This window comes from Tenebrio molitor, chromosome 6 (assembly GCF_963966145.1).
Source record: "Tenebrio molitor chromosome 6, icTenMoli1.1, whole genome shotgun sequence".
NCBI classification, from domain to species: domain Eukaryota; kingdom Metazoa; phylum Arthropoda; class Insecta; order Coleoptera; family Tenebrionidae; genus Tenebrio; species Tenebrio molitor.
This window is the reverse complement of record NC_091051.1, coordinates 18,051,743-18,074,951: the sequence shown is the minus strand read 5'-3', so window position 1 is coordinate 18,074,951 and position 23,209 is coordinate 18,051,743. Positions and strand designations below refer to the sequence as shown.

Sequence of the window (23,209 nt, the reverse complement as noted above, 5' to 3'; positions counted from 1 at the left end):
AGATTTGAGGTTTGTTCGAAAATTTGATATAAACAGGGTAAAGTAATCTACCTACCTAGCTTATCTGTTTATTTTCCAGATTATATGATTGACCTACCAACTTACTTCATTGAATTGGCTTTCATTTATCAATAACTTATTTCACTTTTGACATTTGTATTTTGGTACAGTTTTACCATAAACATTTCATGATTAACTTTCTTACCTTAGCGAGAAAGTTAAATTTTCTCACCTCAAATGAGGTATCCACAGCCTACATTTCTAACCGGTAGGGAGAAAAAATATTTTTTTGTTGTTGCTTGTACAATGGCGGACAAAAAAATTTCGTCACAACTGTCATTCCACTCACGTATGCTGTAAAGCAGCCTTTACGAACGAATAACCTCACTTCACGTGTTGACATGTGTCAATCAAATTGTGTCTACGTTGTTATAGGTTAAATGACAGGAAAAGGGTGGACGAAATTTTTTGGCTGGAATTGTTCTTATTCTTCTAGTTATTTCGTTCACAATTGTATAAAAAACTATCGATTAATAATGATAAAAAAAATGTTGAGTCCCCATATCTTCAAATCTAAAAGATATAGATTTTATTTATTATTTTTCCAACATGAATTGACATTGCCCCATTGAGTTGTTCCGAGAATTTTGGGGCGCCCTGTATATGCATGTCATTTAATCATTAAAAATTAAGGTAAAATTTTATTAAAATGTGGTAAAAGGTAGAACGAATGTTAAGTATAGAATTTTTTGAGATATTTAAAACTATTTTAAATCAGAGCGTAAATATGAGTTTTTTTTAAATGCACTCTCTATTTTTATTTAATTTAGATACACACAAACAATTATAAATACTGCTTGGACTATAATTGCATAGATAATAATAAACATTATCTAAACAACAAAGGAAAATTACGGAGTCGTTTACGTAATGAGTTCATTTTCTTTTCATTTATTGAAACTACATTTGGATCATCTCGAAAATCAAACAACGCAAATATGGAGGGTTATGTCGATTACTGTTGGATAACGCATTAACGAGGTCTGTCACGGCCCACGAGGTCATCGTGTTTGACCTCACTTGTCAGATGCTTAACAGATTCACAAATATTAATTAATTACAAGACAAAATACTTACGAAATTTTCTTTTATAAACTTTGTAAATTGTCAACTATAAAACATAAAAAATATAATGCTAAATGAATACAATAAGATATACCGGGTGACTCTAAATGAATGTGTTTTTTTTTCATAAGTTGGTAATACTATTGTTGGTTATTCTGCTGTCAATTCGTTTTTAATGCTATAGTTGACATAAACATAGGCGTAGGTACTCACCAATTCGAGACAATTTATTAATACATATCTACATAATGTTTTGTACGCCAATGTGTTAATTGAGGTATCAGGTTTGTCAAAGCAATTCTTGAAAATGTTCACAACTTAGGAAGAAAGTCATATTCATGTATAGTCATCCTGTATAAATCACTACATAAATTGAGTAATAATGAGAAAATCAGAGGTGGAAAAAGGATCAGGCTGGCTAATTTATTTATTTATAAGGACGTGAGATATTACCTTTGATAATTCTTAATAAACTTTGTAATTTATGTACATTGTACCTAAAAAATACAATTTTTTACACTCTAAAATTACTTCATAATTTAAGTTTTCATTGCGAAATCAAGTCAACTTACAAACTTGTCTCGTAAAAGTACAGACAGAACTGATAAAAAATTAAAAATCTCTAAGGGGAGCGAAGTGAAATATTTAAGTTAACTAGCCCCTAATGATCGCAGTGTACGTTGCTATATTATTAACACAATCATACAAGAGCCGAGTTTACAATTTAATTTATGGTGCTATAAAGAGTGGTTCTCAAAATGTTCTGTTCTAGTTTTATCTTGTCATAATAGAGAAATGAAAATTTGTCATAAATATTTAGACATGAAGTTAATGGTTTACGCTCGAGTTTAGGGGTAACGCCGCTTTATGAACAACGGCCTCTAAAGTCTGCATTCTCTCAAATACAAAGATCTTCTGAAGATGTGATTCAACTTTTTCTAACACTTTTTTTGCTAACGTTTATGTTTATACATTTTTGGATATGTCAGAAATATCAAAATAATTATTAAACCGGTTATTATCAAGTGATTTCGATTCATAGTACCTCAATACTGTACACAGTACCTACCCCTACTAAGTTTTTTTCTAAAAATGTCATTTTTACGTAAGAAAAATAAAAAAGTTTGATCTCTGAAATCGTAGTTGATGTTTATTGATTGTACAATTTTTTTGTATGATAAACAAGAGGTGAAAAATAGTTAATAATGACTTAACTACTGGAAATGTAAACGTAAAATACGTTGTTTAATTTAAGGGCACATTTTTGTGCAACTCTTAAAATGTAAGTAATATTTTTACTTGATAATTTAGTTTAACTTTCTAAATGAAAAATATAACGGATGGTTTAATATGAGATAATTGAACTTTGAAGGTACTAAGAATGTAAATGTATCAAATTATAAGTGAAATTTTCAAAATTTATTTTTTTATCTTTTAATTGTAATCTTCTGCCTTGGTATGTGTTGTACGTCAACAAAAATTAATTAATGGAATGTAAGCAGTATCAGAAAAACAAAAATATTGTTTGGAGATTGACACTTTTTAAATTTGTGTTGCAATTTGTGCATTTCTACACAATAATTGTCGACCCATTGAAACAGCCAAATTCTCGATTCATTGTAATTATTGACCACAATCCCCTAATCGTGCTCTGATTGTGATGTATCAACAAAAGAGATGTGGTCATTATTTCAGTCACGGTAACGTAAGAAAGAACTTATTATTTATTCACGTTTAGACATGCAAATCAATCAATAACGTAGTATTACAGACCATGGGTGCATACAAATGTGGTAAGTCCATTTAGTATTGTAGACGGTTATGGTCCAAATAACATCTTTGTTAATCACTTATCTTCACACAAACGGGTGAACGTGTTATTCCAGAATTTCAAGAGGCGGCAAAGCTCTAACCGAGTTACCGCTGATTGCTTTAGGGAGTAGTGATGTGTTTGTGGTTTAAATATTTTTGGAAAATTAAACATTCCGTCCTGAAAAGTTAAATTAAAATTGGTTAAAAAAAATATTCAAAATGTAATTTAATCAGGTAAGTTCACTCAAGTGTTCTTTATCATTTATTTACAAAGTATTTTGATTTGTGTGCAATTTCTCTTTAAATTTTTTGCGTAGAATAACCAAATATATTTAATTGGTCCGTAAGTACGCCTTTTTATGTATGATTAAAATTGTGACTTATCCAAATTGTGTTGTGAGGAAAATTATACCTATTACATAATGTCATTACAACAACATTGTTAAATCGTTGTTAATTATTATTTAATGCGTCTTATCATTCATGTTTGAATTGTTTATTTGTGCGCAAGGAGCAATGCAAAAAATGTAATTACATTAAGAATGATCATCCGTTTAGAACTTTACGTATTTCTGTTGTTAAAAAACTAGTTTTTTAAGAACAACTTTATTTAAACTACTTACAAATTTGCCTTTTACTAATTTGCATTATTGGTTTTTCCCTGCTTTATTTGATATGAAAAACGTACCAGCATTATCTCGAACTGTTCATAGTTGTTCTATTAACTGAAGATGATGTCAAATTGAATATCATTATTTTTGTTTATGCTTTTTAAGTCACAATAATTAATTCAATTGTTTCAATTTTTTAAATTAATATCGACATATTGGGATATAACTATGTACTTTTAAATTTTTATTTACTATTTACTGTGAATTGTATTTGAAACTTCTACACAAATACATATGTATTTTAACCAGAAATTTTTGTGACACTTCCTAAAACCACATTATCTATTAAAGGAAAATTTGGTGGGATACAAATTATGTAACTTTATGTTTAAAAACGATGCTTTGAGATTACAAATCCTAGAATACATATTTTTTGAGATATTTCATCTTATTTTGAAAGCGAAAAATTTAGAAAAATCACATCTTTTTACTTTTAAAACAAAAAAATACAACAAATCGTTGCAAATTGCAGAGAACATTTTTTTACTATTTCAAGCAAAGAATAACGTGTAGGTAATTTATAATGTTGTTTTCAAAATTTTCGGTAACTCGGTTATTGTTCATAAGATTTGTCATGTGTGGTGGGAAATATGTTAGTTGAGATTTTGGATTATCAAATCCAAAAAAAAGTATTTGAAGTCTTACCTCGTTAATAAAATTGAATTGAATTTTTTTTCTACAAATAAAAATTTAAACAAAAATCAAGCGGTCTGGTTATGTCAGTTTATGTCATTTTTCTAGTTTGATTAATAGTGAATGAAAAAGTGGTAAGAATTATGTAAATTAAAAAATTAAACCGTATTTTAACATCATTAGAGAAGCTGCATACCTACATATTTCCAACTTTATGTTAATTTTCTTGAATCGAGAAAACGATCGACTGCCGTAGATTTTGTTGGAAAGCCTTGATTTAGAAGGAAAAATTAAAGGATATAAATTTCTGTTTTATGAAAAATAAATGTTTGACTTCACAAAATTATATTAACCAAAAAAACTACTTCGAAACATTATGTCATGCTTAACTCAATTTTGCAACAAAATAAATTTTACCTTTCTGCAAAATTTTTGTACAACATTTAGCTTTTGCAGAGATTTTTTTTGACTAGAATCTGTACTGAATTTCGTTTTAGATTCTTTTAAAAACTAATGTAAAGATAACGGCAGCAGTTGTCCCATTTCACTGATAATTCTGTTTTAATTCTGTTTTAAAATTTACCAATATTGCTATATAACAATGCTGCAGTTGCTATGATATGAAGCTGTTGATTGGTTGGATCTATGCAAAATCAATATTGTTCAATAACAATCTTGCTAAATTTTGAAACAGAATGGCACTAATTATTATCAGACTGTGGAAAGTTAGAGGAAAAGCCTTTCATTATTAGATCTTCGCCAACTCCTAAAGAGGAAATATCACACATATCTTTGTATAAGTCATCATGAATTTCTTTATTTAATGATTGAGACAAGTTTAGTGGGTTGGCACTCTAGAATAATTATTGGTAGGTACGCCTAGTCATTTGTCAAAGAGTTGTCTGTTGATTTCCTTTCTAGGTTAAGATTGTAAATTTTACAACATGACAATTCGATTAATTTTGATTTTTGAACTGTCATATTTGAATTTGAATTTAATTAAAAAAAAGTACAGTAAATACAAAAAATCGGGATAAATCTTCATAAATTCTTGTACACTATAAATGCTCCAGCTGTTTTCCCCTCGAAATTAACTTCGTTCAAGCTAATTTTCACATTTTTTTCTCACAATCAGTTTAACACGTTTAAGAATAATTGAGTAAATTCTTCTGTCGACCCGATAAGTTAATTGAAACATCGACAATAGTAATTTAATATACCGCGCACAGTGGGTTTTTCGAAATTTTTTACTCGTAGTTTTGTTGTGACATAACACTTCCAAAGAATTGTCTTTTTTTTTGGTGGTTTAGATAAAAATTCGTATAATTGGACAACCACTTTATTGGAATAAATTAGTCCCAATTAGTACGTCAAATTATTTGTTTAACACATATTGGAGCGTATTCTGTAATTTTTAAAGGGACGTTAAAATTTTTTTCTACGATCGTGCAAAAAGTTAGTGTTCATTGCATTGTTTTTAGTGGAAAAAGTGCCTCTTAATTGCACTAGTGCAATAAAGTCCTTATTGCACGCATCTGTCAACAGTCTGTCTGCGATCGTGCAAAAAGTGAGTGTTTATTGCATTTTTCACACACGACGCACAGAACTGAACTGTTGTTTATCGTTGTTTTTTTGTTCGATCGCAGAAAAAATGTTGTATGCAACACGTGCAAAAAGTGTTATTGCACTTGACGTGTTGTCTCACTCGCCTGGCTTCTCTTTGGATAATTTTCACGTCGCGTGCAATAATCATTCACTTTTTGCACTTGTTGCATAAATAACTATTATATTTCACTGAATCATTTTTTTTTATACCTTGACAACGAGATATACCTATTAAGTAGGCTATAATGCCCTAGGGCCTATAAATCATAATGCCCGCTTATTATGCCCTCTCAAACAAATCGTCATAGTCATAGATATCTATCATACAAGCAACCGCAAACTAGGAAATTTAGAAAATCAAGTTCAAAATTTATGAATTTTTTAAATGTTCACAAATTCAAATGCAGTGAAATATAAAAAGTTGTATGCACCATGGGCATTACTCGATGTTTATGCTCAAATAGTAAGATCAAAGGAGAAGTGCAAAAAACCCTCAAATAATTCCAGATTGTCGCCATATTCGTTGTACAAAAGAATTCTTTTTTTAATTAATAATGCTACTCTTTATATGCCACTAAAATATATAAACACATTTATTCCTGACAATTGTTAAGTAAATAAACAAAATCAATGCAGCATTCTTGTGGTAATATTTGCAGACCCCATTTGAACTTTAATTATCTTTTTCCGTTCAACTGAAAAATTCAACTCATGTAGCTGATTAGTTCAGTGAAACCGTGTTCTATTTTAAACTTTCTGTGGTGTTGCTTTGGTATTTTAGTAAATGGGGAGAAGAACCTAAGTCGAAGATTCACATTCAAGGTTTAAAATCAAACATGCAATATTTTCATTCATCCCTTCAGTTCTCTTATTTTTTCATGTTTACAGTTATAACTAACGTAATTAGCTGAGCTCAGTCTCGAATTTTTTGTTACTTCCGTTGTATCAGTTTTTACTTCCATTTAAAGAACACAATCTCCAAGCAACAAATATTTGTTTAGAGATGTTGTAATTATGCCAAATTTGCTATATTAGAACGCATCTTCCAAATATTTGCACGGTGTGGTGTTGCGCCATTCTGCACGTCGATAAATAAAAAGAAAAGAATGTCCTCCATCGGACCCGTATGCTCCCCGATCCAACAACATATTGAAATTTAAAGTGTGCATTTACACACATGGATCAAATATAATCTCGCAATGATCTATTTTTAGTATGTTCACCTGCTGTGCTTAGTAAATGTTATTTTGGTCAAGTTTAAACATCTCAGACACAATAATTTCAGTTTTGCTGTAACAATTATGACATTGCCCGTTGACGAATTGCACCGAACAAATGTTTTTCCGGTAAATTGATGAAGTGTGTGCTTGTGCAGGAGCCGAAACTCAGTGCTGGTAAACTGAAACAGTTCAAAGAAGACTTATTGCTATCTGGCGATAAAGCTGAAGTTAAACAGATCGAAATCGACGATGGATTCCATAAGTCACCATCGCAGTCACTGCTAGCACCACCGCAGAACGACAACTCCACCACTGATAGGGCCGATATTGTCATGTATGAAGAAGAAACACGCATGAGTGCGGAAACGAGCAGCAGAGCCCAGACGCCAGCCAAACAGGTAAGCGATCGCTGTGTGCTTCTGTCATAACCTCACTCTCTGATAAGAGTGATAAGAACTTGTCACGTGCGCTTTACCGTTTCGTCGCAATTTTATACGAAACGACGGCCGTCGACGGATCGACTGATGCACCAGTGAAATTTTGCACCCATAAAGACATTAAGCAAAATAGTTCAAGGTAACGAAAGAGATAAACATTATTATCCCAGACGTAGGTGAATTATTTATTATAATGGTAGGTACTCTGTCTGAAATCACAGAAGCTATAACTCACCTGAACAGCGAAATTTCTGTGTATTGACATGATTTTGTCTTCGGTCCGCACCGCTTCAACACCGAGGGACGTATCGGTTTTGGTCAAGGTTTCAATTAATTTATTATTTAACGATATTTTTCTGAATAATGTAGTCGCATTAGGAACAATTGTTTATTACGAGTTTTTAATTCAGTCGGCAGCCGTCGTTTAAGGTAAAATGAAACGGAGTTGTGGTGTGCCACTGAAATTTATTGTGCGGCCTTGAATTAACGAAGACAAGAATGGAGCGATTGTTTGATTAATATAATTGAGCTTCTCATAGGAGTGCATATACGGACGAGATAGAGAGCGTTTGAAGTGAAGATAAAGGCAAGAAATGACGCTTGTAGACCAATTTAGTACGTACCGTATGAACTTTTTCGGTGCTCGTTTCACACTAAAATAGGCGGCAATATGATGAAAAGTAAGAAACTGATCTTTCAGTTTTCCAGATGGTCAGACCACTCTGTGTTTAATTTACATTGTGGTTGTACTGGATTGCTGCATAACTTCTTAACGAGGAAGATTGTCTTTGAAGTATTCCCTACTTTGCAAATGTATTGTGGGTTGCATTTTCAATTCCGTCGGAATCATAATCACTCGTAAAATACCCTGGATAATTTTTTTCGAATATTAAGAGAACGACGCATTTTTCGGCAATATACAGTATGTCAATTATGGCTTATTTCTGAAATTTTCTTAGATGCAACCAAAAATACTAATTCCACTTACCACATGATATTGCGTTTAATTTAAATTATAAATTGAATCAAAATAGCGTTTTTGGCTAGAAACGTCAAAAGGACAATGTAGAAAATTTATTCAGCAAAATGACAACGTAAAAAGAAAACTAAGGTAAAAATTGTTCAACATGCATTCCATTTTGGAGTAAACACGTGTCAACCCTGTTTAAAAAGGACCTGTGAACGTGACGTAATGTCTCTAGCGTTATGGCAATATACTCACGAATTCTTTGAGTTCTTCAATCGTAAGTACAGGTGTTTGGTAGACTTTCTTTTAATACGTCCTACAAGAAAAAATTTAAAGGTGTTGCTAGAACCACATACGTTATCGTCTTGTTCATGTATTCAGATCCAACTCTTCTAACAATAACGGCTCTCATTTTGTAAAAAATTTAAATAAATAAAAAATAAAAATACGCCTGCGATTTGGATATAGTGTGGAAACTTTAACTCGAATAAAATTCATAACTTGGGCATAGACGGTTTTTGTAAAAAATCCCGAAACAGGTCGATTTTTGTTTTCCCTTGCCCACGTTTTGGCGCATATGTTTTTTACATATCTGCCCCCGGAAGCTCGCAACCACCTATAACTATTTTTTTCAAATGGAAGGGTATGCCAAGTAACACCTCGTTTGAAAGCCTACTTCGCAAAGAATACAACGCACTATTTTTTCCTGAATATTTTCAAAGCCTACGTCCTAAAAAATAAAAAAATTCAAATGCAACAAATGTTGAAAATGGACACCGTTTGTTTCTTGGCCAATTGCAAATCAATAGTAACATGCATCCCTTATGTTTTATAACATTTCGGGTGTGATTTGTCTAATTTCATGCCTAAAACCGAACAGTATTGAAGATCTTAGGCAACGTATTAGAGATGAAATTAGGCAAATCACACCGGAAATGTTACAAAACGTAAGGCATACATGTTACTATCGATTTGCAATTTGCCAAGAAAGAAACGGTGCCCATTTTGAGCAATTGTTGCATTAAATACAATTCAACTTATAAAATTGGTTTTTCTTTTTTGGCAGGTACAGTCACGATCACGGAATTTCGTCAGTCGTTGTCATTCAACTGACATTAGCTGTAAACCAGGTTTTATACAGGTGTCCCAAAAAAAGACGAGTCCATAGCTCTCTTATGTATCGGAGGATTTTAATTATCTATACACCAAATTAAATGGTTGTTAATAGGCTATAAAACGGCTTAATAAATTCACATATAGCTCCAAGGGCTTCAAGACTAAACTGTCAAAATATTTTTTTTCAAATGGGATTACGTACTTTTTTTAGTAATTCTGAAAATAACAAAGTATCATAAGTATAACTTCACATAAAAAAAAATAAAACTAACTTTCGAAACAAATGACGAGCACAAAGCGAAAAGCTATCAAAATGCATTGCGTTACAATGTAATAACCAAATTAATGTAGCTGGAAAAACAAATGACAAATAATAACATGTGGGATTGCGCAGATATGCCGCCAATGTTTAGCGCAAAATGGAACATAGACGATAGTAGCGATTTTTTACATTTTTTTTTTTTGTGCATTTTTGGTATTTAAGTGTATACTTGTTGTTTTCAGAATAAAAAATCTCTATCAGAATTACTAAAAAAACATATGTAATCCCATTTGAAAAAAAATATTTTGACAGTTTACCCTTGAAGCCCATGGGGCTATACTTGAATTTATTAGGCCATTTTATAGCCTATTAACAACCATTTAATTTGGTGTACAGATAATTAAAATCTTCCGATAAATAACGGAGTTATGGACTCGTCTTTTTTTTGGGGGACACCTGTATATTTCTATCCCCACTTTGGAATTTTTGACATGGATGTCAATTTGCCAATCATTTTTATTATGCGTGATAGAATTTCTGTAACAAAAATTTTGAATGTCAGTCATGTTTTTTTTTTTTTTTTATATATCCGTAATAGAGTAACGTACTCCCGCAAAATTGCCGTACCGCCGGGTGGTGGAGGGTTAAGATCTGACCAACATAGAAATACCGCATTACATATTGGATAACTTAATAAAAGGATTAATCTTTAATATTGTTATGAGTATACTTCCAAAATACAGTGTGGAATAAAATGATTTACATCTAGTTACCTTTGGAATTTTTGCACATGTAAATTTTCCTGTACCGCTCTACTTTTTTTTTGAAGTGCCGAACTATTAGTTCAGTCAATAAATGTCATCAATCGAATTGACAATTGTTACAATTTACTAAATTGAATTAACAAACGTTGGTGGCCACTTTCAACACTAGCTGTGACTTGCTTTTGTTAGCTCCCTTTTAATAAATACTTTGGTCGTCACTTTTTGACACTTCAAATGTAAATAAAGTATTAATGTCAATATACATGACAATTTGAAATTATTCTTCTCAAAAATATGGCATCTTCAGTTTTTGATAAATATAGAATCGTCTTACTTGCTTCTGAAGGTTGTCTAAACAGCGACCATGTTGATCTTTTGCTTTTGAACCCTGCCTCCGCAGCTGGGATTTACCCCACCCGTATGACACTGATGGATTAAAATAATTTTGACAACAGTAAAAAATAAGGTTAAACATCCTAAAGCTTGCTTTACAATTGAATATCATTTATGTCACATTGACGACCAAAGTATTTTGGCCGCGATAGTACGAGTACATGTATTGATAAAATTCAAAAAATTAAGAAGTTCTTCCTTACAAGAACTAAAAAAAATAATCAAAACAAAAAGTCTGGGTGTTCAACAGATGAAGTTAACACCCCCAAAGTGATATGGTTCAAGTTAATGGATTATATTCACGATTGCGAGAGCATAGCCGTGTCAACCTTCCCCACGACCCGAAAAAGTGGGGGATAAAAGTTCGTGATTTCACGAACGTGGTTCACGATTTTTTTTCACGTCCCGTGTCAACGTATCTTTAATATTTACTTTAAATCCACTACCCTTACAGTAAAAAAAAAAAACGGTAGTTGTAAGAACAGAGAATAAAAAGAAAAGAAAAACTAAAGACATACATTTTTCAGATATCAAATAAGAATCTTCTAATACCAGCAGTACAATCACAGATTTAACCAGGTCTTTATTCTAGAGTTCGTCAGTCACTTTCTAAAATTTTTAATCTCTGAGTTAAGTTCTATTAGGGATGTTTAAAGATTTAGGGTCAGTTTACAGAAGCGAAATTAACTTTATCGTAATCAAATGCGGGATTAACTGAACACTTGATCAGATTGAACCAATCGAAGTTTCAGATTCATGGGTTAATCGCACATTAAAATTTAATTCGAATTAAATATTTAATTCTCTTTCTATAAACTGGCCCTATATGATTTAACTCCGAAAGAGGCAAAAGATAATTTCACAACTGATTTTATTTTTTACATAATTCCTGCAGTTCATTTAGCCCTTCCATAAATGAGGTTTCTTCTACGTTCCTCAGCCACTGCACTAACATTGTTTTCAGATGAGAAGTTTTCAGTTTAGGGAAAAAGATAAAGAAGACCTTGTTCGCCATTTATGGTTTTTTCTGAATTTCTCGGTCAAGTTGGCTCAAGAGATTTGCAAAGTATTTTTCGATGATTGCTTCTTGGTAGACCATCAATGTATTATTATCCGCTTGGAATCCCAAAAGGACAGTGCGCGCATTGAGCCTTCCTTTCTCTCTGGTATACAGTAATGAATCAAAGTTTCTCCTTTGTAACTTTACATCGAACATGGTTTTGTTAGTTAATATGTCGACAAATTTCACCCATACACATAAACGGATCATTTTTACTACGGAAATATTTTATTGATAAGTCTTCATACATACTCGTATTGCGCTCCAATTCCAAACAAATGAAACTTTGATTCATTATGTAAACCATTTCTTTTTCGTTTCTTTAATCCACTTCATTGACGCTCTTGCATAAACTGAAATCAGTCTTTGAATCTAATATTCTTCTTTAACTGATGGAACAGTTGCTCTTTTATTAAAGTGTGATCTTTCGTTACACCACATTTCACTGATTTTGAAAATTCTTTCAAAGGAGAACGCACACTTTATATGTAATTCTAAAGACCACTCAAATGGGGATATTTTGATATCAATCGACGCGTCTTGAAATGACGAATATTTGATATCAATGGTATCAAATATTTGTCATTTCAAGACGCGTCGATTGATATCAAAATATTCCCATTTGAGTGGTCTTTAGAATTACATATAAAGTGTGCGTTCTCCTTTTGATTCATTTTTACATTGTTCAATTACTAATAATAATTGATCTAATTTATTCTTTATTGAATTTTAAAAAATCAAGTTTTGGATAGTTACAAATAAAAAAAAAAATGTTTTTCTTGTTGGTTTGTCCTAGTGTCCTAACGACTTGCACATCAGAGATCTTACACAATATCCAGTACCTTTGTGTTTATAGTATCCAAGTGGGCATCTACACCCTTTGGTAACAGCGGGACTACAATTTGGATCCGGTTCTGGCAACATGCAAGTCGGTTCGCACTCTTCGATGCATACGTTTTCATTTGCATTCATGTTCGTAATGCATAAAACTAAAAAAAAAAAATACTCATTATAAATCTAAAAAAAAAGTATCTTAAAAGAATTACCTGTTAATAAGGACAAAACAATTAGATTCATTTTCAAATAGTGGTCGTTCCTCGTTGTTTCTCAATTTGTTAACTGTACCACAAACTTTATGAAGAAGAAATGCTTGTTGTTCAGATTTTTTTCTTAAGTCATAAATAAATAATAAAATTTACCTTTATGTTGCTTTACTTAATGGAATTACGTCACATTTTGTACGTTATAATTTCTATCCATAAATTTTTACTCGTAATGAACTAGTAACGCTTAAAAATACTTACTATACACTTTTCAGTTTTATTGTTGGATTAAGATACATACACGTAAAACGTTTTACGGTATTTTTTATTAGTAACAACTAAATATTAAATCTTTATGTAGAGTAAAATAACAAAGATTGAACGTATGTACCATTTTCAAAGTAAAGAATCCATGATCTTTGCGGAAGAAACGATTACTCCAAGAAAATTTTAGAATAGTACATTCTTCAACGAGTGTATAACAATCGGACGATTCCACCACTCACCTAGGGATCGTGTTAGAATTTTCGTCCTTTTGAGTAATAGCCATTACACGCGAGTTGAAGACTATACTTTCTCCACGACTATAGCAAGAAAAAGCAATCTTTGAAAATTGAATTTAATTTGACTTTTAATATTTGACAATTAAAATTGTGCCTCGTTTAGCGGTTGCTACGTGATGCGCGACTTATTGTTTACAAGCGAATCCGATTGGCGATCTGCCGGTGATAGAATGTAAATACGAGGGAAGGATTGGCCGACAGCCATGGGTTTTGGTATTGGCCGACAGCCATGGGTATGTGTAGATGAAACCTGAACTTTAAAAATGGATAATAATGTATGATAGTTTTGTTTCTTTATACAGGGTCATTATAAATTATTGTCCTATTGCAGTGGGGGTTGAAAACCCACATAAATTTTGGATGTGCCGCAGCCTCGCAACGTTAGACAAACTAGTAGACAGATTTCCACTACCAAGGTTGGTAGAACTGACTAATTTGTATAGTAGGTTGCCTCGTTGAAAATTGGGGGGCGGTGGGAAAAGTAACTCGTGACGTAAAATCAACCCAGAAATTTTGAGTGTTCGAATAGAACCCAAGGTTTATAAGCTCCGTGGGGTTTATTGGGTAGTTTTTTGGGTTTTATTCTAGTGAGGGAACACCTAATGCGTGATCGACAAACTCTGTAGTAAAAGTTTAGTGCCTTATGACGTCACGAGTAATTTTTTCGGGGGGAAAAAATTCAAACTATTGTTTTAAATGGCAACGAGGCAACATACTATACAAATTAGTCAATTCAACCAACCTTGTTCCACTACCACTGGTAGTGCCACCTATCGGCGATACTAGTCTCACTCATGTTATGAGGCTTGCGGCACATTCAACTACGTCACCGATGCTTACCTTGTATCTCGTACAATTTTATTGGTGGTGGTAGCAATAAAATGACTCCCGTGTTTATTTCTAGGTATTTTACGTTCATTGCCTACAAAATGTTTCCAGAAGAACAGCGTCGTGTTTAAACCAATTATAATTTTTATTGAAATATTTCAGTTTGAATGTTTGGTGACTGCATGCTTCTGAAAACTAATTGAGTTGTGATTAAATCCTGACGTAGGTGTAATCATACAATTAAACGTGAATGTAGATGTAACCAAAATTATACAATATGGAAACATGTAATAATTCTACTAATAACGTAAGAGATACAAAACAGTCTCATAGTGGTAAACAAAATATAGCGATTCATTACAGTTCCTCCCACAGTAATACTGTCAGAATGAAGGATCGCATCTGACGTAAGCAAAGATCAAACTGGGACTCCAAAATACTATTTTCAATGTTTTATCAAAACTTGATCTGCTTATAAATTACGTATGTGGGAATAGGGTCTTCTAGATATTTTGCCTCTTGGTTCAACGACCCCATCATCTTCTATAATGCAAAAAACTAAGAGTAGTATCTATAACCTTGGAAGATCTCGGTTCTTAGAAGATTCTAGAAAATCCTTGAGCATTCAATTAAAATCAGATATTAATAAACCGTTCTACATATTAATAGTAATTATACACCAAGGTAGAGAAGACATTTTTTAAGCGAGGCTTAAAATTGTCTTCTCTACCGTGGTGTATATATTATTTTTTTCACTACTAGATACGTTAAAACCCTTTCTAATAATAATTATTAATTAAAATATTTTGTCCGATGCGACGATCCGAGTTCTCATTTTTCAACGGTTGCTATGAAAATTGAAAATCGTCTGTCTACGTTAACCAATGAAATCAAAGAAAATCTTTCGTTGCTAGGTGACGGTTGTTCATTATTAACCACTGGTTAATAATGAAAAATTATTAACTTTTTAAAAATTTAAAAATTCTGGATTTAGATAACACATTGGTAGTTGAAATTCAAAAAGGTATATTATTATACTCATGTCACATCGTGAGGAAGTTCCTTAACATTGACACAGAACATAATAAAACACAACAAAGTCAAAATGTGGAGGCGAGACGCCGGTAATTATGTTGATAAGCACTGCACTATTACTTGATAGTAATATCCGTAATAGTGTATGTACCCCGGCAAAATTGCCGTGCCGCCGGGTGGAGGTGGGATACGAAAACTAGTAGGAGAGAAATTCTACTTCTGGGTTCAGTTCGCCTTCTAAGACTAGTGGTGAAAAAAAATAAATAAACAACAATTCAAAATTCAAATCCAAACTATTGTGTTCGTTCACAAAATGTAAACCTAGCAATGGTACATTTTCTTAAGAAGCGACTTGTAATATTTAAAACTAAATAATACCACACTAATAGCTGATTGTTTTTCTATTTTTTTGCAATCTTGTACCTATTGTGAATTCAAAGTTCCGTCAAGTTGTCACACTGATTATTGATAAAGCTGATTTAGTACTTTTCAATGTACTCGGCCCCGCCAAATTTTTATGACAGTGTCAATTACAATTTGTCAACAATTCGAAAAAAAAAAAGAAAAACAAAAGAAAACAGTACTTAAGTCAGAGAAAAGCAATTAATTGACTGTTTTAATGAGATTTTCTGGTCTTTTTATTTAATGTTGCATGATCTTTTTAAATTTAAACAACCCAACAACATCCAAACTAAATTTTGATCTGATCCAAATTTGACATAAACATCGAAATCATACATAACTTTACAAAAAATAAAGCATGGTAGAATTTCAATCAAAAGTTGTGTTTCAACTTTCAGCCGGGTACATTGCGAATAATAAATTTTCACAAATCGTGACACTTAACAGCACGGATGTATTTGGAATCCACTATACTCAAATGATTACCAATCTCCTCATATTCGAATTATACAGCTTGGCTAGGAAAATTGGAGTCACTTTTCCGCATTTGTCCAAAAGATGGAACCACAAAAAAAAATTAAATGGAATTGCTGGCAACATTGTTTTTTTTACGTAACTATGCTTTCAAAAAATGTAGCTAAATGTTGGTGGTAGCCGATTAGCATATGTTGCACGCTAATGATCCTGCACTATCACAGCTGCTGTTCTACCAGATCGACCTTCTTTAGCAGGATAATACCATTTTATGATACTTATTCGCTGACAGTGACATTGACAATTGTTAAAAATAGTGACAATTGTATGAAAATTGAATTCTGTGTTGCCATTTAATTAAATATATTTTTTTGATCCTCATATTTATTGTAAAAACAGCGACATCTCTTGGTAATATGAAGAAAAGTAACTTCAATTTTCGTAGCCACTCTGTACTACCAATCACATCACTTTTGTTTAAAAAAAAGATTATTCATGCCTTTATTTTTTATGCTTCATTTGTCATGCTTTTGAAGATAATTTTCAATCTGAAACCCCCATTTACTCACATTTATACCTTGACGCCTAACGGACTTACTTATTTGGCTCAATTTGTGAATACAAAATAAGTAATCACCAAGTTGATATAATTTGCCCTGATTTCGTCAAGGTGTTTGATGAAATTAACAATTTTCCAATTAATAATTTGTTATTTGATTGATTGTATAACTTTGTTTTTCTATTAAAGGGTATATTTCATAATAACATATCAAAAATCCCACGACCCACGATGCTGTTCAATGTTGATTCAAGGGAAAATGACACCTAAGTTAGCTTAATTTTTTTAAATACACATACCGTATTTAAGCAGTTTTTAATTTTTTGTCAAACAAATTTCTTTTCACGATATTTTATTAAATTCAAGATTTTCTAAAAGACATGTCGATTTGGCAAAATTAAACTGTCATTTCAGTTGTGCCAACTTGTATCTTTTTCACTCTACAAGATGGGATTATAGTGTTATTTATTGTTTAGCCAATATAAGTCAACAGGTGATGAATCTTTAATATGTCATTTGCTGCTATTTTTGGACCGCTATTGTTTCAAGTGGAGGCTTCTTTAGGCGCACCACATACATTTTATTCTCGGGCACTGAATTAGTTTCATGCGTCATGCTAAAATCGTTCGCATCACGCTAAAATCGTTCGCAGCAAGCTAAAATCTCGGGAGTCGAGTTTAGCGGAGCGAGCGCGAAACAGTCAACTGTGCGTCACTTGTCACTTCAAAATTTTTTCACTTCTGTCGTACGGTCTTAAGCACACTCTTTTTCTTTTTTTTTTAATTGTTTTCTTTGTTTTTAGTGAATTTTACTTGAATGGGTTCTGCGCCCATTGGACACAATAAATAAAAATAATAATTGGCTAATATCGTACTATGGCGGACAATAAATTTAGGCCGGCCTGTCATTGAGTTGACATCAAAATGTGAAGCTGGCATTATGTTCAACTAACCCCATTTTCGATTTTTGTCATTCTTGTCATCGTGACAGCGATAATCAAAATTAAAATTGGGAAAAGAAGGGTGCACCAGAGAGAAGTGCTACTACAAATCAGTCATGCTAGTGCGTCATGATCCGTAAGTTACGAAAAGGGCGAAGGAAACGCCAAACAGCTTGAAAACCTTCAGTTTGACAAACTGACACATCAGTCAGAATGACAATAAATGGTCGCTTGCATTGACTTTTTTGAAATGTCAGAAATTTGCCGGCCTAAATTTATTGTCCGCCATAGTACTATGGCGGACAAAAAATTTTGAACGACTTGTTATTCCTTTGACATATAAATGTAAAACTGGCTTTATGGTCAACTAACCTCATTTTTTATTTTTGCCTTTCTTGTCATGTCACCAGTGACAGATTAGTCAATCATAGATTAACACAAACATTTTGGTGTGCCTATGTCGGCTCACGAATGGTGAACGTGGATGAATTTTAATCGTTTCGTCTTTGCCGTCGAAATTGCGAGTCGCTGCAGCCCCTAGGCTATCGAGTGGTGTAGAATGTAGATACGTACAGTCGATGGACAAATAAAACTGGGACAAAAATGACAATCACATAAATTCAAAATTTACAAATCTCCATCGTTTAATTACGACTTTATCACAAATAGGTTAACTTTGGTAAGACATATTGTATACACACTGACAAATATATTGACAATTCAATAGTCTGATTTACATAGATTAAATTTTAAGTGTCCCAGTTTTATTTGTCCATTGTCTTCATCATAGACGAAACCAAATTTAGTTCAAGTAGAGAGTTCAAAGTAGAGATCAATCCACAATACTAACAAATTATAACATTTATTTATTAAACTTAAAATTAAAAGTTTAAAAGAAAAAAAATTTACAAATAAAACTGAAGAAGTCAATATTTGATCATTGCTCCATTTTGCTGTACAACCAAGAGCAATCTATTCCTCATGGACAGGCACAGATTTCGGTGATAGTTCGGGGGTGCCTCGTTCTGTTCCACGGAAGACACCCGGCTTCTTCCAGAACCTGGACGCCGAACCACCGTCCCAGTGTGTTGCCACTTCCGCATAATGGCATGGATAGTGCCCTTCGATAACCCTAAATTCGTCGAAATTTGCCCCCCATACGACATACCCCTCTGGTGAAGGGTTACTATTTTGGCTTTAGTAAATTCAGATACGGCTGGCATTGTATCACTAAATTATTATTATAAACTTGATAGACGTTTACTTCAAACCGTCAATTTTTCGATTTAATTTATAAACGTCATAATAACAGTAAAGGGCAGCTTACAATGAAATTTTTTGATATGCCAAAATTTGATCGTTCAAAATTTTTTGTCCGCCATAGTACTTATAACAAAATTTTACTTTAATAAAAATTTAAAATAGTTTAATAAATAAAACACAGAAAGTACTACTGGGGATGACATTTATTCGTTCGTCAGACACATATTTGAATCAGCTTCTTTCCAACAGGTAGTTACAACAGTACCAAGCGTCGACCTAGTCGAGGAATCTCAGAGTTCGGTCCAGAGCAGCGCCACAACAGAAAGCGTGAAGGTGCGTAAAGGTCCCCGTCTCGAGGTGCACCAGGAACCGGAAGGCGCCGTCATCTCCGCAGACCAATTGGCCGAATACTACTGGAGTGGCGGAGGTCCCTACATGCTGCAGGAACAAGTCGCCCAATTTCTGGGCATAAAATCGTTCAAGAGGAAATATCCCAACATTGCCAGACGAGTGGTAGACATGCAGGAGAGAGATTTCATCCGCGAGAGTGGATTGGCGAGCGAGGCCATGTGTGATCTCGGATTGACAGCTGTCAACAGTTCTGACATTTTAGACATTATGTATTCCGATTTTCAAGATAAATACGAGGAGTATTGTAAACATCAACGTGACAGACAAGCCAAAGATCTGACTAACAAGCAGAAAGCGCTCACTTTGGCGGCTAGTCAAGAAAAGACAAAAATGGATATAACGCAACAGGCGGTGCAGTCGGCGGCGAGTTGGAATGCCACTTTCAACAAGGTATAGACGGTGTATAAATATAAATATGAAAATATGACAAACAGAAGCTTTTCTAAAATATTAACCGTTACACTTATTACTTATCTCGTCTGTGCAAGAAAAAATAAAAAGCAAAATCTTACTTACTTTCCTTATTTATATTGTAGGCCAGGAGAGACCAGAGAAAGGCTTGTATGGACTTACAAACACTAACAGTCCACTTTCCGAAAGGTAGAATGAAACAAATAAATAAGCCAAAAGTTGGGTACTACCCTGTAGCCTTGGTGCCGGGACAATTCACAGACTATTACGGAGTAAGTGCCACATTAATTTTGAAATTTCAGTACCATGTAATTTATCTCTTGTAGGAATTTACACCGACGGAATTAAATAACTTACCATTGAATACGTTATGTTATGAACCCATAGTTAAACAAGAAATGGAATGTGATAGTCAGACCGACGGATCCGGATCCGAATCTGAAACGAGTACTTCAGATTCAGACAGTTCTTACAGCGGATCATCCGACGCCGAAGACTGTACTATTTGTAAACCTACTCCTAAGAGGGTAGCTGCTGCACAGTAATGGCATTTTCTTATATGTAAGCACTTTTTTTATTAAAGAAGATTTAGGTTGTAAGATATAAAATTTTTGTACATACAAAGTTGGTTGTTTGCTTTAAATAAAATTTGTAATGGAAAAGATTTCTATTTAAGTAGTAATAAAAAAATTAAACAATTGTTGTGGCTACTGGTTTATGAAACCAATTACAGATTGATCAGTTATTATTGCATTAAAGTGCGGTTTCTGAACACGAATCTAATAGACCCATAAAATGTGATTGGTTAATTTTAATCGTTACTATGGTTTCTAACGTTGCATTTAATCTCTTGTAACTTATCGCGTGTTCAGAAACCGGGCCTTACTGCTCCTTGGAGTTGAGGTTGTTGGATTCTTCTGTGGGACGTGTTCGACTCTGTGGAATAAGATTTTTTTCAAGAATCACTCAGAGAGGAAGGACGGGGATGTCGTCGGGACAAGTGGAGTCTTTGGCCACGTACTTATTGGAGGGCAGATATTTCGGCAGAATTTGCCAGTTTGTGCAATCGAACAAATTCAAAGCACTTGAGTCTTGGAACGTGCAACATCGGTGGGTGGGTCCTTGTCATTCGTGCTGAGACGGATAAGGTAGGTAAATTGGTTTGTTCGTCTTCTTGGAGACGATCTCCAGGTCTTTTTGATGTGGAGGTCCGGGACGTCCTTAATGACATCTTCGGGGGGGGTGACGTCGCTGGCGACATTCTTGATTACCACCGAGAAGGTGGCTTTTGTAGGAACCTGTGGTACGACGGGGGCCACGTTGTTCATATTGCAACTGATCGTCGCCGTCAATCTCCATTAGTCGTGGGATTGTTGGGATCTGCGTGGCAGGTGCTGACTGCTGAGGTTTTTAAGATGCTGGAGAGGATTCTTAGCTTCGCAGGCTCTTTCTTAATGGTGACTTTTCCAAAGGGAATTGGGAAGGTTCTCGTTTGCGACACGTCGAGGAATGATGCAATCTAATTGTTCTAAAAGTTCGCTTTTATTACATCCGTAATAATTAAGTTATAATCAAAGCTAGTACCTACTACTTTGTTTTTAAAATAAAATTTCGATTTAGAGCTAAGTAACACCTTATTAACTTCAAGTTAAATTTCTTCTACATAGTACTATGGCGGACAATAAATTTAGGCCGGCAAATTTCTGACATTTCAAAAAGTCAATGCAAGCGACCATTTATTGTCATTATGACTGATGCAGTAGTTTGTCAAACTGAAGGTTTTCAAGCTGTTTGATGTTTCCTTCGCCCTTTTCGTAACTTACAGATCATGACGCACTACCATAACTGATTTGTAGTGCGCACTTCTCTCTGGTGCACGCTTCTTTTCCTTCTTTTCGCAATTTTAATTTTGATTATTGCTGCCACGATGACAAGAATGACAAAAATCGAAAAGGGGTTAGTTAAACATAATGCCAGCTTCACATTTTGATGTCAAGCCAACGACAGGCCGGCCTAAAATTTATTGTCCGCCATAGTACGTACTATGGCGGCCAAAAAATTTTGGCCGTCACTTTCTTGACATTCAAGTAAAGTGTAAATAAACCTTTAGGAATCGTAAACCCACTTTCGGTTCTTGTCATTTTGACAATCAATTTAAACTGTTTGAAGCCCAGATATTCCAAAAATTCGACATGAATGAACAAAATTAGAGCAATCGTACATAAATAACCTGAGGTAAACGTTCTGTGTAGTAGAAATGACAAAATTATTTTGAGTTTTGAAATTTACCACCCAAAAAATAAAGTTCATAATCAAGACGGTAATCATGATGACAATAAAGTACGGATTACAATATTTTTTTTTGAATTTACAGACAATGACGGCCAAAATTTTTTGGCCGGCATAGTACTTACGTAGGTACTTGTTTCTTGACAAGTTTTTCCAATTCGCGTTTGTTACTACCTAATCAACCTAACCTAATTGTTAAATAACATTTTAAAATCAAATTTATTAATTGGAGTAAATTATTATTTTATTATTTTCGTATCCCACCTCCACCCGGCGGCACGGCAATTTTGCCGGAGTACATACACTATTACGGATATTACTATCAAGTAAAAGTGCAGTGCTTATCAACATAATTACCGGTGTCTCGCCTCCGCATTTTGCCTTTGTTGTGTATTATGTTCTGTGTCAATGTTAAGGAACTTCCTCACGATGTGACATGAGTATAATAATATACCTTTTTGAATTTCAACTACCAATGTGTTATCTAAATCCAGAATTTTTAAATTTTTAAAAAGAGATTGCGGTACTATTCCCGTTGCTGAAATTACAAGTGGTAAAATCGATTTTTTTTCTAAACACCAAAGATTTCTCATAGCAACGGAGAGCTCTAAATATTTATTAATTTTTGTGTTATATGTCTGTGTTATATTATGTGAATTTGGAACAGCTATATCTAAAAGATATGCTTGCTTTTGTTGTTTATTTAAAATTATAATGTCAGGGGGTCTATTCTTCAATTTCGAGTGAGAAATGTCGCATGCGACATTTGTCAATTCTCGCTCAAATTTTGGTTTTTGTATTCTTGAATTTCGTATGCGACAAATCTCTCTCAAAAACCATGCGAGTTCATGTCGGGCGCATAAACGGCGTATGCGCATTGATGCCCGTTGCCAATCAACATGACGATTCTGTTAATATTTCTGACA

The 23,209-nt window shown here is 33.5% G+C and overlaps 1 protein-coding gene and 1 long non-coding RNA gene across 2 annotated transcripts in view; one reads left to right on the top strand and one right to left on the bottom strand.

Moving 5' to 3' along the window:
- LOC138134112 (serine-rich adhesin for platelets-like) overlaps positions 1–20,694 on the top strand; it is a 31,625-nt gene extending 10,931 nt beyond the window's left edge. The window contains exons 5-8 of the mRNA XM_069052191.1: positions 7,222–7,464; positions 19,422–19,973; positions 20,120–20,266; positions 20,321–20,694. Of these exons, the coding sequence (XP_068908292.1) occupies positions 7,222–7,464; positions 19,422–19,973; positions 20,120–20,266; positions 20,321–20,539 (1,161 nt within the window). The 3' untranslated portion in view covers positions 20,540–20,694. The remainder of the gene's footprint in view (positions 1–7,221; positions 7,465–19,421; positions 19,974–20,119; positions 20,267–20,320) is intronic.
- LOC138134115 (uncharacterized) lies at positions 12,768–13,655 on the bottom strand. Its single transcript, XR_011160642.1, has 2 exons — positions 13,112–13,655; positions 12,768–13,054 (listed from the first exon to the last, which is right to left on the bottom strand). It is a non-coding gene; the product is annotated as an uncharacterized lncRNA (long non-coding RNA).
- Positions 20,695–23,209: the final 2,515 nt, after the last annotated feature.